Consider the following 13,695-nt stretch of genomic DNA (forward strand, 5'->3'; position numbering starts at 1 on the left):
CTGCTGAAAAGTATGAAAGCTATAAATGTTGCATTTTTCTACCACGGTTTTCACATCCTGCTTTACTCGGCAGTTTTACACTCTGACGACCATTACTCATCCCAGGGCTATTTCAACTGCAAGTGACCTCAGTGGGTTAGTGATCATGACGCCTGGCTTATTTTCTCAGAGAAGGACACGTCACTTGAAACATGAGACAGTGGAAGTCTTCCACATCTGCAGCCTCTCTCCTGTGCCTCTCAACACAGCTCCTTGTGCCAGGATCAGAGGCGAGCCACTTCTCCATGCCATTGCCAAAGGGTGGGATGCTCGCCAGGAGGCATGCAGTCAGAAAGCACTGAGGACACAAGAAACAGCTTGTCTGTTCCTAAACAGTGTGTGGGTAAACATGTCCCTGGTTAGTCTAGGACAAGCGCAACAGGACACTGGCACTGGTGACAGCAGGAGGCTCTGATCAGTGATCCAGGCAGACCCTGAAAGGCTGTTTTATATATCCATATTTATCTATCTCTATATAAGCAGTTACAGATAGATAGATAGATAGATAGATAGATAGATAGATAGATAGAGATGATGCAGGCAGACCGTGCAAGGCTACTTTTATTTACATATATATATACACATACATACATAGAGATAGATGTGTGTGTGTATATAGACATAGGCACACACATATTTTGCACAGAGGGGACACATTTGTCTCAGCCAGAGATTAGCACTGTGTATGTCTGTCTGCTTTGATGGAAACTATCCATCTTGCCCAAACTAAGCAAAAGAAGTGAGATCTACCTCCCCACCTTGCTGCGTCCTATACCACTCATCATCACACGTGCATGGCAGCCTCACTGTCACAGGCAGATGGTGCAAATGTTCTGAGAGTCCTCCCAGGATGCTGCACATGGGAGACCATCCTCCTATTTCACAAGAAAACGTAGACAATTGGCAAAGCAGCGAAGGAGGTTTACAGCCTTAAGACCGCAACACCCATCTCTGCTGTTGAACGCCTCTTATTTATAGCAATGAGACTGCAGCTAGCTTTGACACTTCCCCTTCAGCCCTATTTATAAATCCCAGCTTGCTGCCCAGTGCTGCTCTCCAGTCTGCTCCATCCCAGCAGCACCCCAGCACCCGCCAGGTGCCCCGTGAGGCTGCCTTGCTCAGGTTTGCTCCTGCCAGCACGTGGGATAACAGCACCTGGGGCTGTCCTTGCACATGTCCCCTGGGGCTGCCTTCACTCTGCCTGTCTCACAGAACCTGCCAAGCAGAAGGATGAGCTGTGTGCATCCCTCTGCTTGCTGTAACTTTTGAAAGAAAGGGGAGAAACAAACCTGTCCCCAGCAAAGGACAGGCAGGAACAATGCAGGTGGGACCAGCCATGGCGATGCAAGGCCGGGACTGAGCCACACGGATGGCAAACGCAGATGGAGAACATGCTGCAGGGGCCTCTGCCTGCGGCCTCCTAACACAGTCAGACAGAAACCCTTCTCTGAGTGCTGTGAAGAGGCAGACAAAAGCAGAAGCCCCATTTGTTCGCTTTGAAGGACACCCTACGTCACATACACACTCATCCACCCACATAGCAGTGAATAACTTCCCACCACAGCAGAAGAAAAGGAAGCAATACACTTTCTGCTGCTGTTCTCCCCTTTACACTCCTGCTGTGGGGAAAGAAACAACTGTTAACGTTACAAAGGCATCCAAATGCAGTCCAGAAAATTAACCCTACAGTACAAAATTCATTAGCAAACAGAGCTGGGTTTACATTTTGGTTCCCAATCTACTTCTGCAGACTGGGAGGATTTTTTTAATCCCGTTGTAATTGGAGACCCACTCCCTTTTATGGGATGAACCTGTCAGTATGAACCTACTAGTTCCAGCAAGCCAAGTACAAGATGCTCACAGAGCCTCAGTCCACAGCTGAGGCTTATACAAGCTCCCCCCACCCCGGCTTAAATAAGTCACACACAATCAAAGGCTTTTTCTTCCACGAGAGGGAGAAAACTGGCATTAGGTGTCATTCTAAGAGGCAGACAAGAGGTGCACCAGCTGTGAAACCCAGCAGGAGCCAGCTTGTGAGAACATCAGGAGTTTATCCTTCTGCACCTATCCCCCAGTTTCTCCTCTTGCAACAAAGGCTTTGCAGCAATGCTAGCTCATGCATTTTCTTCACCCCTGGTCACCACCAGAGTGCACTGCCACCTTCTGAGCATTGGGCACACCTTGTCCCAGGTTACCTCATTGCGCTCCCACCAGAACGAGGATCTCTGCCAGTGATAAATCTGCCTTTAGCAGTGCAAGAAGGAGCAGGGAGATGAATATATTTTCTTACAGACCTGGAGAGAGGCAGCTGTTGATTACCGCAGGGCTGGAAGTCTTTTACTGGGAGCAAAACTATGCATGTGAACCAGCAGAAAGCTGGAGTTCGCCCCACATTACCAGAAGCTTTTACTGCTAAGACCCTTTACCTTTAATGACTTTAACAACTTTTACCTGTTACCTGCAAGCCCAAGAAGTGCTGACAGAATTTGGAGGTGACCAAAATGTGTTTGTTGGCCAGCTAAGCAATGTGCAAGTGGCAAGTGTGTTTCACGCCTGTAGTCTGGTGGAGACCAGGCCATCACGTGGGCTCAGTTCATACCTTACCATGACATTTAAAGCAGCTAAAAATTAGCTGATCCATTAGGAACTAGAAAAATAATAGATGTGGGACTGTTTGGGAAATGATTACATGGCCCAGGCACTCTACACCCCTGGCTTGTCACCTGTGGAATGCCCACAGGGACACAAGGAGCACAGGCATAGGCAAGGATGGGGCTGCCATGTGCATGTTTGCTTGACAAAATGGCATGGCAGAACAGAGTCCTGTGCTGTGTCACCACAGGGGTTTGACCTGGTATGTGCAGATGTGAGGTGGCACTGCTGTTGGAGTGCTGCTGGGGAGGTTGGCTCCAACATGGGTCTCCCAAGGCTGTAGATCTTCACATCCAGATGACTTCCACTATAAGCCGTGGTGGCAGCCAGCCGTTGTGATCCAGTCACATCTCTGAGTCCATAGGGCAGCTAGGCACCAAGCCTCACTGCAGTTGTCACAGAATGACATCCATCTATCTCCCTCAGCAGCCTAATAGAGCTAATAGGCTGCCCAGGAGAAGACCAGACCTTTATTCAAGGCTGACCAGTGTCATCCTTGACTTCTCTGGTGCCCTACAGCACCCAAGGAGCTAAAAAGAGAGACGTTCTCACGCTTCAGCAGCAGATCTGAGGAGCCGTATTTACCCGTCTGGCCTCAGCACCTTTTGAAAGTTTATCTCGCCTCTCGTTTCCTTTTCACTCAGAGCTGCTCAGTTTGGCAGGTTCGCAGGAGAAGCTGATCGCACTTCACAGCACTTGCAGGAACCAGGGAGGGGCTGGTTGGTTGCTGAGAGCAGTGTAAGAGCTATTACAAAACCAATGAACTGTCTTCCTGATGTTGTGTCTAATACTGTAAAAAAGGGAAATGTTTATTGTTTCTCCGTGCCTTTTTTTTGTCCTTTTCCTTTTTTAGCAAATTCCTCTTTTCTCATTCACCCGAACATGTCTGTTTTGTAAGGCCACAACTCTGTCGGGTTTTGCTCCAGGACTGTGCTGGGGGAAAGGTGCTATGAGAAACAGTGGTGATAATGAACATAATTTTATCAACAGCGTAGTAAAACCACTGCTTGTGGTGCAGTCTGGAGTGGCCACACAAAGAACCATGCAGGCTCACGTCAACTTATTCCCACCCAGCTTCAGCACACTGCAAGTGGGTGGTGGCAACACACCTCCACTGTCTCCACCACAGCAGCCCAGGGTGCTGCATGCTTGTTGCTTACCAGTTCGCATTTCTGCTGATCCCTGAGAACAATTTAGCCACTGGGTGGCTAGCATTAGTTTCTGGACTCAGGAAATGTACTTTGGAACAAGAAGCAAGTGGTGTGAGCAGCCAGAATAATTTGCACCTGGGAAACAAGTTTGAAAACAGGATTTCAGTCATGCTGGGAACTGCTGGTGTTACAGCACAAGTTGTGCCTTGAGGACAGCAAGCACCCAGGGGCTTACAGGAGCCCTGGGCTATGTGCTGGGTGTCCCTCCCTGCACGCTGATCAGAGATATGCAATCTCTGTGCACTGAGATGTGCAAAACTTCCACCCATGGTGCCACCCTCCAGCCCCCTCCCTGCTGCTCTAGAGCAGTGTGGATCTGATGCCAGCATCCTGCCCTTCCTCTTCATCCTGCATACTTGCACAAGAGCCAGTCCAGTGGTTGCCACACTGGACCCCACCAGGCAGCTGGAGTGAGTTTCTCCACTTCCCTTCAGTGGCCTCGCCCAGGAGATGGGACATGGCCCCCATGGGTGTGTGTACATCCTATACGTGTGGGTGGGAAGGTGCCACCAGCCTCTCTCATCCAGCATGGATGAAAAACGTGAGCCAGGGAAGGAAACACCATGTAAAGTTTCTAAGTCTCTCTTTGAAATAGCATCAGTTTCTCCCTGTGGAGAAGGAGAAACATTTGCTCTTTCCCTTCTGCTCTCCCCTCATCAGAGCTGCCTGGTCCCTAGTCCTAGCAGGGTGCTGCCTGCTGTGGGAGCCTTTCTGTGGCGTAAGGGAGCATTTTTCTGATATTTTGGCCAGTTGGACTAGTTCAGCTCATAAAAAAAAGTTAAAGTTAAAGCCGGCAGTAATGAGAAAGGGAGTTAGAAGTTTTCTTTTCCAGCACTTATCCCAAAATTGTATTTAAGATTTGTACTGCTTGTTGGAAACCCTCATCAGAAAAACTTATATTAATTCACTACATGAAATATTTAATTTCCTTGATGTATTAGTTAAATGTATAGAAAGTACCAACAGACTTCTTTTCTGTTAGTTAATTAATCAAAAGGCTTCTTTTGTTTATTTTTTCTCCCATGTCCATCCAAATGGAGCTTAACACAGAAGCTGAAAAACTTCACATCTAGTAAAAACTAAATGTGGCGCTCGAGATTTTCCAGTATTACATACATGTATATATGTAAACACAGATGTAAAAGAGTCTGGATAAATACCACTTCAATCTATGTAGCAGTTTAGCTGGATGCGTACTGACACAGTGCAAGTTCCCGCCCTGCTGACTTTTGCATTTCGCCAAAAAGATGCATTTCATTGCTGACCGACTTATTTTTCTAAGAGTGTGTGAGCTCTCACAGAGGGCACTCTCTCAGGATGTACTCTGCAGTGGGAAAGAGACATCCACCTGGTGCCACCACCCTTTGCAACCACTCTCTGTTGGGTTTGATGTCTCCCTTCCCTGTGGCTGCTGTATGCCAGGTTGTCACAGGGGTGCCTTTTGTCTTGCAGAAAATGACACGTGACTGCTGCTTCTGGCTTCCAGCAGTGACCTGGGTGCTGCTGCTGGTGACAATGGGTGAGTCCCACCTGTCCTTCCTCCCTGCCTTATCCTGGTACCTCACGTGGGCAATGAGACAGCGCTGGAGGCAACTGGAGGCAGGCACCAACATAGCACTAAACATGGCACTGACAGCAATGCAAGGGTCAGCCCTGCATTTCCCAGGATCTGGTGTTAACTCAAGCCCGCCTGGCCAAGGGGCAGCAAGGCAGGGCCTCCAGCAGAGGTCTTCTAGGCTAAGTGGGCTCAAAGTGGTTGTACAGTGTGGGTGCCCACTGCTGGAGTCTGAGCACCCCACAGCTGCTGCTGGGGTGGGCTGGCTTCTCCTGGGTGTCCCACCATATCAAACTCATCTCCTCCTGTTTCAGCCTTCACCATGGAGTGCCCCAAGATCAAGGTGGGGACGTGCAAGGACTGCATCCAGTCTGGCCCTGGCTGTGCCTGGTGCAAGAAGCAGGTAGGTCCATGTAGCCCCCCATACCGTCAGTGAATGGAGAGGCACCCTGCATGCTGCACTAGTGCAGGCCTACTCTGTGGCGGAGCAGGTGGACAGCATCCTGGGAGAGTTTCATGCCCTCCCTGCTCAATGAGGCCTTCCTTTCTCTACCCATATCCCAGAGACCCAGCAGACATGGTTCGGGAGCTGGGTAGTGTGGTAGGGTGCCTACTTATCTCCCACTCCTCTGATTTTTCCTGTTGATGTTGCAACACAGAATTTCACCAAAGCTGGTGAGCCGGACTCCATCCGCTGCGACACCAAAGAGCAACTGCAGCAGAAGGGATGCCCACAGAGCGAGATTGAGTTTCCAGGCAGTGAAGTTAGAAGGACACAGGACAGTGCACTGAGCAATGATATACAGCTGACTCCCCAGGAGGTGCACCTGAAGCTGAGGATAGGTACGGTTTCTGCGGTGTTGGTAATAATCTTCTGCTCACCTCCAGGCTCAGCTGGGTAGCAACTAGAGCTGGCCAGCATTTGTTACACACGCTTTTTGCCCACCCACCCCGCTTCAAAACTGAATGGGCTGTTGGCAAGAGATCACTCCTGAAGGGGAACTGAGGGATCTCCTGGAGAGAAGGGAATTACAGAAGCTGAGGAGTCCCAGAGGAAAAGCCCCAGTGGAGATGTGAGGACAGGTGACAGCTCAGAGAGGGCAAGGATGGAGCATGTAGCTATGCTGAGGCATGTTGTAGGTCACATTTCCTCCACGTTTCCTCCCAAAGAGAGAAGGATCCCAGCACGGGGTGGGTGGTGACACAAGATATGACCCTGCACAGCACAGCTGCTGATCCTGCTGTCCCCATCCCACAGGGCAGCCCGCTACATTTGAAGTGAAGTTTCGCCGTGCCATGGGGTACCCCATTGATCTCTACTACCTCATGGACCTCTCCTACTCTATGCTGGATGATTTAGAGAAGGTGAAGAAGCTGGGAGGGGAACTACTCAGAGCACTGGAGAGTACCACACCCTCTCGACGCATAGGTGAGCCTGTCCGGCACAGGGCCCCCACACAGCTGTTTGCAGCTGGGAAGAGCCGTGCTCTGCTGGAGGGCAGAGCAGACTGTGGGGTGCAGAAAGCATGAGCCATCCTCTGCCAAGCTGCATGCCAGGGCAAGGGATGTGTACACATACTTGGCACCCCATGTGGGAGCCAGGAGGTTGTCCATGCCCAGTGCCATGGGGACAACCACTAGCCCCTACCCGCTTTTGCCCCTAATACTGTGGTCCTGGGCACCTAGGTTTTGGCTCCTTTGTGGACAAGACAGTTCTGCCCTTCGTCAACACACACCCTGAGAAGCTGCAGAACCCTTGCCCCAACAAGGACAAGCAGTGTCAGCCTCCCTTCGCCTTCAAGCACATCCTCTCACTGACTGACAATGCTAAGAAGTTTGAGAGCGAAGTGGGGAAGCAGTTCATCTCGGGGAACCTGGATGCCCCAGAAGGGGGGCTGGATGCCATGATGCAGGCAGCAGTGTGTGGGGTGAGTCCCTAATGAGCTAGCCCCATGTCTTCCCCGTTCGCTGCAGCTGTGGGCAGGTGTGAGGTCTGCTGCCTCTGCTTACAGCTCCTTCATCAAGAGCTGGCTCTGTCCCTCTCCAGGCAGGCTGCAGGTACACATTGTGTAATTTCAGGCCTGCAGTCCATGCAAAAGTACTAATTTGGCGGCCGGGCAGGTTATGCCCAGGCTGGGTACAAGAGAGCATTTCAGTGCAGAGCCTCCTGAATCTGATCCCCGTGATCCTCCTCCATACCCCCAACCCCTTCCCATGGCTGTTGTTTCCCATGCTTTTGTAACGGCAGTGCCATGCCCAGGCACCCTGGCCCCAGCCCTGCTCAGGGACAGGTCTCAGTGCTGCCCGTGCCACTTGCAGGACTTGATTGGCTGGCGCAATGTGACCCGCTTGCTGGTGTATGCTACCGACGACGGCTTCCACTTCGCTGGTGATGGCAAGCTCGGGGCCATTCTGACCCCCAATGACGGCCAGTGCCACTTGGAGGACAACATGTATAAAAAGAGCAATGAGTTTGTAAGTACTCCAGGCTGTGTTCCCGGGTTTGCTCAGTGGCTCCACACCCTCACCCCTTGGGGGCAGCTCCTGTTACCTCTGCAGTGGAAGCAGGTAGCCCCTGCAGGGCCCCAGGAACCTGGCCCAGTGTGGCAGGGTGATGGATACAGTGCACCCTGGGAGCAGAGGCAATGCTGCCTTGGGTGCCCCACCTCACGCTTCTGTTTCAGCACTCGGCATCAGGCAATGAATTGCTGTTTGGGGTGCTCTGTGTGACCTTCCTCACAGCACCTCTACCAGCAAAAGCCAGGCACTGACCTCAGAGGTAGCATGGAGGTAACCTGAGACATCGCCATTCAGGTGGCAGTCTCCCTGTGTTTTACCCCGACTCCGTTCCCACAAGCAGAAAAAAATGTCACTTAAAAGCATATCGCTGAGACCACAAGATCGTCATAATCTCAAAACTGAAGAGAGCTGCACCTGAGCCTAGGCTTCCTTGTGGCCATGCTGCCACAAGCTGCTGGTTATGCCGGGACCGGATGGCGGCTGCACAACCCTGGCGGCCCACCTGCCTGCTGGTGGGGGAGGTCACGCTCAGTGCAGCCCCCTCTCCTCACACAGGACTACCCCTCTGTTGGCCAGCTGGTCCAGAAACTTGCCGAGAACAACATCCAGCCCATTTTTGCTGTCACCAGTAAGATGGTAGACGTTTACAAAGTAAGTAGACTTCAGTGGGTTCAGGTGCTTCCTGTCCTTCCCTGTGAGGACAGATGTGCATCTGTCCTCCTGCTGCTATTGCTGTCATGTGGGGGCTCACTCCTTTGCTCTCCATTGGCAGAAACTCAGTGAAATGATCCCAAAGTCAGCAGTGGGGGAGCTGAATGAGGACTCCAGCAACATAATTGAACTAATTCAGGTGGCCTACAATGTAAGTGATGGATAAGGATGTATTTTACCTATCTGGCAGGAGTTAAGCAAGGAAAAGTTCCCATTGTATATCCTCATCGTCAGAGAGCTGGTGGAACTGGGGTTTAGGGGATGGGACACACTGAGCCACTCTGCCCACGGCAAAAAAGAAGTTTTCACCTCTCTGATGCCATTGCCTGCCATTCCCACCCCACTGCAGGAGCTGAGACTCTGGCCTGGAGTGCTCCCTGCCCTTGTACACTGGGCTGGGGGAAGCAAGCCCCATCCTCTTGCTTCTGTCTCTTCTTGGGCTGACTGCACTCTCTCCACCATTTCCGCACAGAACCTCTCCTCACGGATCATCCTGGACCACTCCACCCTGCCAGATGTCCTGGATGTCAAATATGACTCCATTTGCAATGCAAAGAAGGTAGTCTCAGATGAAGCAAGAGGGCAGTGTGACAACGTAAAGATCAATGACGAGGTATGTTCTCCTGTATTAGGAATGCCATGCAGCTTGCAATGTTCCTGCTGCCTTTTCTGTCTAACTGCAAGAACACAGACTGTTGTTCCAGAGTATTTGTTCTCATGAATTTAAGGTCCAAAGTGTCCGAAGCACAGTGGGAGAGGGGTGGGTCCTCCATTGTGCTGGATGTGTGTGCTCAGCCTAGGGCTGATACAACCCTCTTATTACGGAAGCTATCTGATGGTCTCCAGCCCTTCCCTTCCCTTTCTCACTCTGCACCTTCTAGGTGACCTTCAGAGTGAAGGTCACAGCAAAGGAGTGTATCCAAAGCCAGTCCTTCACTATCCGGCCGCTGGGCTTCACAGACACGCTCACCGTCCACCTAGACAGCAACTGTGACTGCAACTGCGAAGAGCAGCCTGACCAAACAGCCTGCAATGGAAAAGGCAACATCGTCTGTGGGATCTGCAGGTGAGTGCTGTTTCCCCCCAAATATTATTTCAAATGCGGCCAGAACTGGGGAGCTGCTAGGAGAGGGCTGTTAGGCCAAGCCGAGCGCAGCTGTGTGCTGTGCTTGGTTCCTCACAGCAACTTTGTGCCTGCAGGATGTGGGGCCTGGTGAGGGCTCAGCAGAGAGATTTACACTGAGCAGTCAGTCATGGGCTTGCCCTGAAGCTTTGAACCAATTTTCTTATTTGGAGAGGGAGTTAAAGCTTGCGGTGACAAGGGACACAGTGAGGTCTCTTCTGTTTGTGGAGTCTCTGATGCTTTCCAAAGGGCATCCATGCATCTGCCCAACCATCCATCCACCCACCCTATCTATCCAACTATCCACCCATCCACCCATCTACCAGCCCATCTGTCAAGCAGATGCAACTTTCTGTAGAAATCTCTTTAAAATCCCACTTCAGTTCATGTACGTCTTTAAGCATAAGTGTTGCTTTATGGCCCTTCAGTGTGGGAGAGGAAAAGACTGGGTTTCCTCAGGAAACACTCAGATCTCCTTGCAAGGCTTTGGAAATTATAAATATAATAATGATTTCCGGGCAACCGTTTGGTGTTGTAAATATAACCAGCACAGAGAGCAGCATTTCTGAGGTCTCCCACTGACGTGCTGCCCAGAATTAGCACCAACATGTGGTGGTGCAGACGCCTGGTGACATGTTTGTTTCCGGTGAGGCTGTCCCAGATTTGCTCCACTTTGGCTGAGGTCTGAGCCCAGCCCCGCACATGCTCTGCAGCATTTCTGGCAGCTGATGACCCAGACTTGCTCCTCTCCTCTCACGGCAGCTGCAATTCAGGCTACACGGGGAAGAACTGCGAGTGTGAAACCAAGGGCAAGACCAGCAAAGAGCTGGAAGGCAGCTGCCGGAAGGACAACAGCTCAGTCATCTGCTCAGGACTAGGGGACTGCGTGTGTGGGCAGTGCATCTGCCATACCAGCGACGTGCCCAACAAGCAGATCTACGGCACCTTCTGCGAGTGCGACAACATGAACTGCGAGTTCCACAACGGCTCCCTGTGTGGCGGCACCGGTGAGCAGCTGGGCAGAGGGAGGGTTGTCTTGCTGCCTGAGCTGCACGAGCATATTTTCATGCTGCCCTCACAAAACCCCTCCCGGAAAGGCAGCCTTAGTCCCAGCACAGTGGCTTCTTCCGAGCAAGGATGTGGCCAGAGCTGGCAGAAAGTGACCAGTTCCCCCTTTTCACTCTTCTCCCATCCCCATCCTCTGTGTACCAGGGAAGATACCTCTGGATAACACGTGGGTAGAGTAGATAAGTTGCATTGTCAGGGCAGCTCCCTGCAGCCCCCTCCTCTGCAGGCAGCCCTGAGCCTTTCAGGACCATGAACAGAGCGGTTTCCCCCCACAGAGCGAGGGCAGTGCGACTGTGGCAAGTGCAGGTGCACGTCTGAGTACCAGGGCAGCGCCTGCCAGTGCAAGAAGTCGACGGAAGGCTGTTTGAACAGCCGGGGGAACGAGTGCAGCCTCCGCGGCTCCTGCCACTGCAACCGCTGCCAGTGCCGGGGGGGCTATCAGCCCCCGTTCTGTGAGGAGTGCCCCGGCTGCCCCTCGCCCTGCAGCAAATACGTGTGAGTGATGGGGCTTAGTGGTGGGGCAGGGGTGGGGACAGCCACCGCTGTGGAGGTAAGTCACATCCACCTGTGTTGCAGCTCCTGTGTGGAGTGCAAGGCCTTCCAGAGTGGGCCACTGGAGAAGAACTGCTCGGAGGCCTGCAAGAACATCCGATATGTTGAAGAGCCACAGGCACGGAGCCGGCAGTGCAAGGAGAAGGACTCCAAGAACTGTTGGATCTCCTTCCGCATGTCCCAGGATGACGGAGAGGAGATGTACACTGTCACTGTTGACCCTAAGAAAGGTACCCGCCCCACTCCTTGTGCCCCAGCCCTACCAGCTCTCCCGGGGGCAGCAGATGAATTGTCTATGTTTGCTCTACAGAGTGCCCGGAGCCTCCCAACATCGGGCTGATTGTAGGTGGGACCATCGCCGGTGTGGCTCTCATCGGCCTGGTGCTCCTGCTGATCTGGCGGCTCCTGACAGAGCTGTTTGACCGCCGGGAGTACCGCAGGTTCGAGAAGGAGAAGTCCAAGGCCAAGTGGAATGAGGTAAGAAAAATTGTCTGCAGCAGTGGGGCACACCGGGCCTTGGGACACCTGCATGCAGGGAAGATGGGCATGGAGGGGACATCACTTGCAGAGGCAGCCACAGCTGGCAGTGCCCGGAGTGTTGCAGACCTGGATCTTCCCACTGCTTGACCTTGGGGCTGCCAGTGCTGTCTGCATCATTCATAGTCAGGGTGGGGTGAGTAACACACTGCTGAAAATCCAACACTGTGCAACACTGAGGGACTTTCACCCTTATCCCTCCAGGCTGATAATCCCCTATTCAAGAGTGCCACCACAACCGTCGTGAACCCCAGATTCGATGGGCAATGAAGTGGAGCAACACTTGTCAGCACTGGGCCTCACCATTAAATAAGGAAATGCCAAGCTAAGGAAATCTCAAACTAAGGCTCCTACCTCTTCTTCTTTATTCTGCTGGTTTGTTCCCTTCTTCTAAAAGTCCACCAGCACATCATGTGCTGACTGAGGGCCTGCACGGCACCTGACTCTCCGCATGGTGCTCGCTGGTTGTGTTTTGGGAGGAGAGAAGAGCAGCAGCTTTGCCATGGACAGAGCTGCAGAGTAGGTCTCACCAGCAGGGAAGTACCATAGCTCCCATAGCAGTTACTGTCTGTCTCAGCTAACTTTGCCTTGTGTCATGACCTTCGGAGATCAAGTTCCAAAAACAGCGTAGTGCACATAGTGCTTCCGGCTGTGATTTCAAAACTGCTATTACCTTTCTGCTCCAGCAGGCTCCGCTCAGAGGCTCCTCCATGCCCAGCCTTCCCCTGCTTCACTGCTCTCCACTGTTGCATTTGCAGCTCATTTCTGAAGCACTCACTTCTGAGGAGGATGTGGAGGGCCCCCAGGCTGGGGGGTCTGCTCTGGATGTTGCTGTACCTGGAGGTGATGGGCAGCAAGGAAACATGCACTGATTTATTTTTCTAAGTCATCAGCTGCTCCTCAGTGTTGATCCCTTCTCAGAGCTATGATGGGCTCCTCCACATTTCTACCTGGGCTCCTGCAATCTTGGCTTACCTCCAGCAGGCCTTGAGACTGTTGCATGACAAGGAAGCAAAGCAGCAGCAATCTGAACCATAGAACATCAGCACCAGAGGTAATGAACGAGTGAAACATTGCCTACAGCTCAGACCTCAGCAATAGCTTCTTCTACCATCTTCCAGGTCTAGATCTACATCAGACATGCTCAGGACCAGGAATGCAAAAGACTTGGCATTACACAGAGCATCTCCAGTTCAGTGCTTTTTCAAATTCTGCACAGCAGCTAGGTCCTCTTATGCCATCATCATTATTTTGAAATGTGTACAGTTCTGTATTTGCTTCAAGTTTGGGAATAATTTGCATATAGCTATATTATGTCAAATCACTGTTTGCCCTATGAATATGTTTAAAGTTAATAAAAATTAATATATAAATACATCTGCATACGTCCTACTAAGAATCAGGTACTAGGGCAGCAGCTGAAGCACATATCAAAAAAACTTCAGCCAAGTCTTCACCCCACACCTGGCTGTGTGAAGACTCCAGAGGCACCACCCTAGGGCTCCAGGTCTGTGACGCTATGCCCATTGCCAAGTACCCAGACAGACGTTTTTATTACTCAAACACAAAGAGAGAATCTCCCTTATCAGTAGCTGTGGGTCTCACTGCTGGTGTAGGCTGTGCAGTACACGCACAAATATGAACAAGTTTAGCAGAACAGTTAGAGAAAATCAATGGGGAATGCAAGCACAGAGATTCAGACCTTTTCTAAGAGAATTATGACCAGT

The 13,695-nt window shown here is 51.6% G+C and overlaps 1 protein-coding gene across 1 annotated transcript; it reads left to right on the plus strand.

The window, feature by feature from the left end:
• Positions 1-5,357: 5,357 nt before the first annotated feature.
• ITGB2 (integrin subunit beta 2) lies at positions 5,358-12,396 on the plus strand. Its single transcript, XM_032190299.1, has 15 exons — positions 5,358-5,421; positions 5,772-5,860; positions 6,117-6,300; positions 6,716-6,886; positions 7,144-7,385; positions 7,777-7,932; positions 8,533-8,628; positions 8,750-8,839; positions 9,161-9,301; positions 9,570-9,754; positions 10,574-10,818; positions 11,155-11,374; positions 11,456-11,661; positions 11,742-11,908; positions 12,173-12,396. Exons 1-15 carry the CDS (start codon positions 5,358-5,360, stop codon positions 12,236-12,238), a joined length of 2,322 nt encoding a protein of 773 aa, XP_032046190.1. The 3' UTR covers positions 12,239-12,396.
• Positions 12,397-13,695: the final 1,299 nt, after the last annotated feature.

This window comes from Aythya fuligula, chromosome 6 (assembly GCF_009819795.1).
Source record: "Aythya fuligula isolate bAytFul2 chromosome 6, bAytFul2.pri, whole genome shotgun sequence".
Lineage (NCBI taxonomy): Eukaryota > Metazoa > Chordata > Aves > Anseriformes > Anatidae > Aythya > Aythya fuligula.

Excerpts from the sequence above, each read along its gene's own strand:
- ITGB2 (XM_032190299.1), top strand. The coding sequence starts at position 5,358 with ATGACACGTGACTGCTGCTTCTGGCTTCCAGCAGTGACCTGGGTGCTG. Across the intron at positions 11,662-11,741 it reads CACTGTTGACCCTAAGAAAG|AGTGCCCGGAGCCTCCCAAC; the intron begins GTACCCGCCCCA and ends TTTGCTCTACAG. Across the intron at positions 11,909-12,172 it reads CCAAGGCCAAGTGGAATGAG|GCTGATAATCCCCTATTCAA; the intron begins GTAAGAAAAATT and ends TTATCCCTCCAG.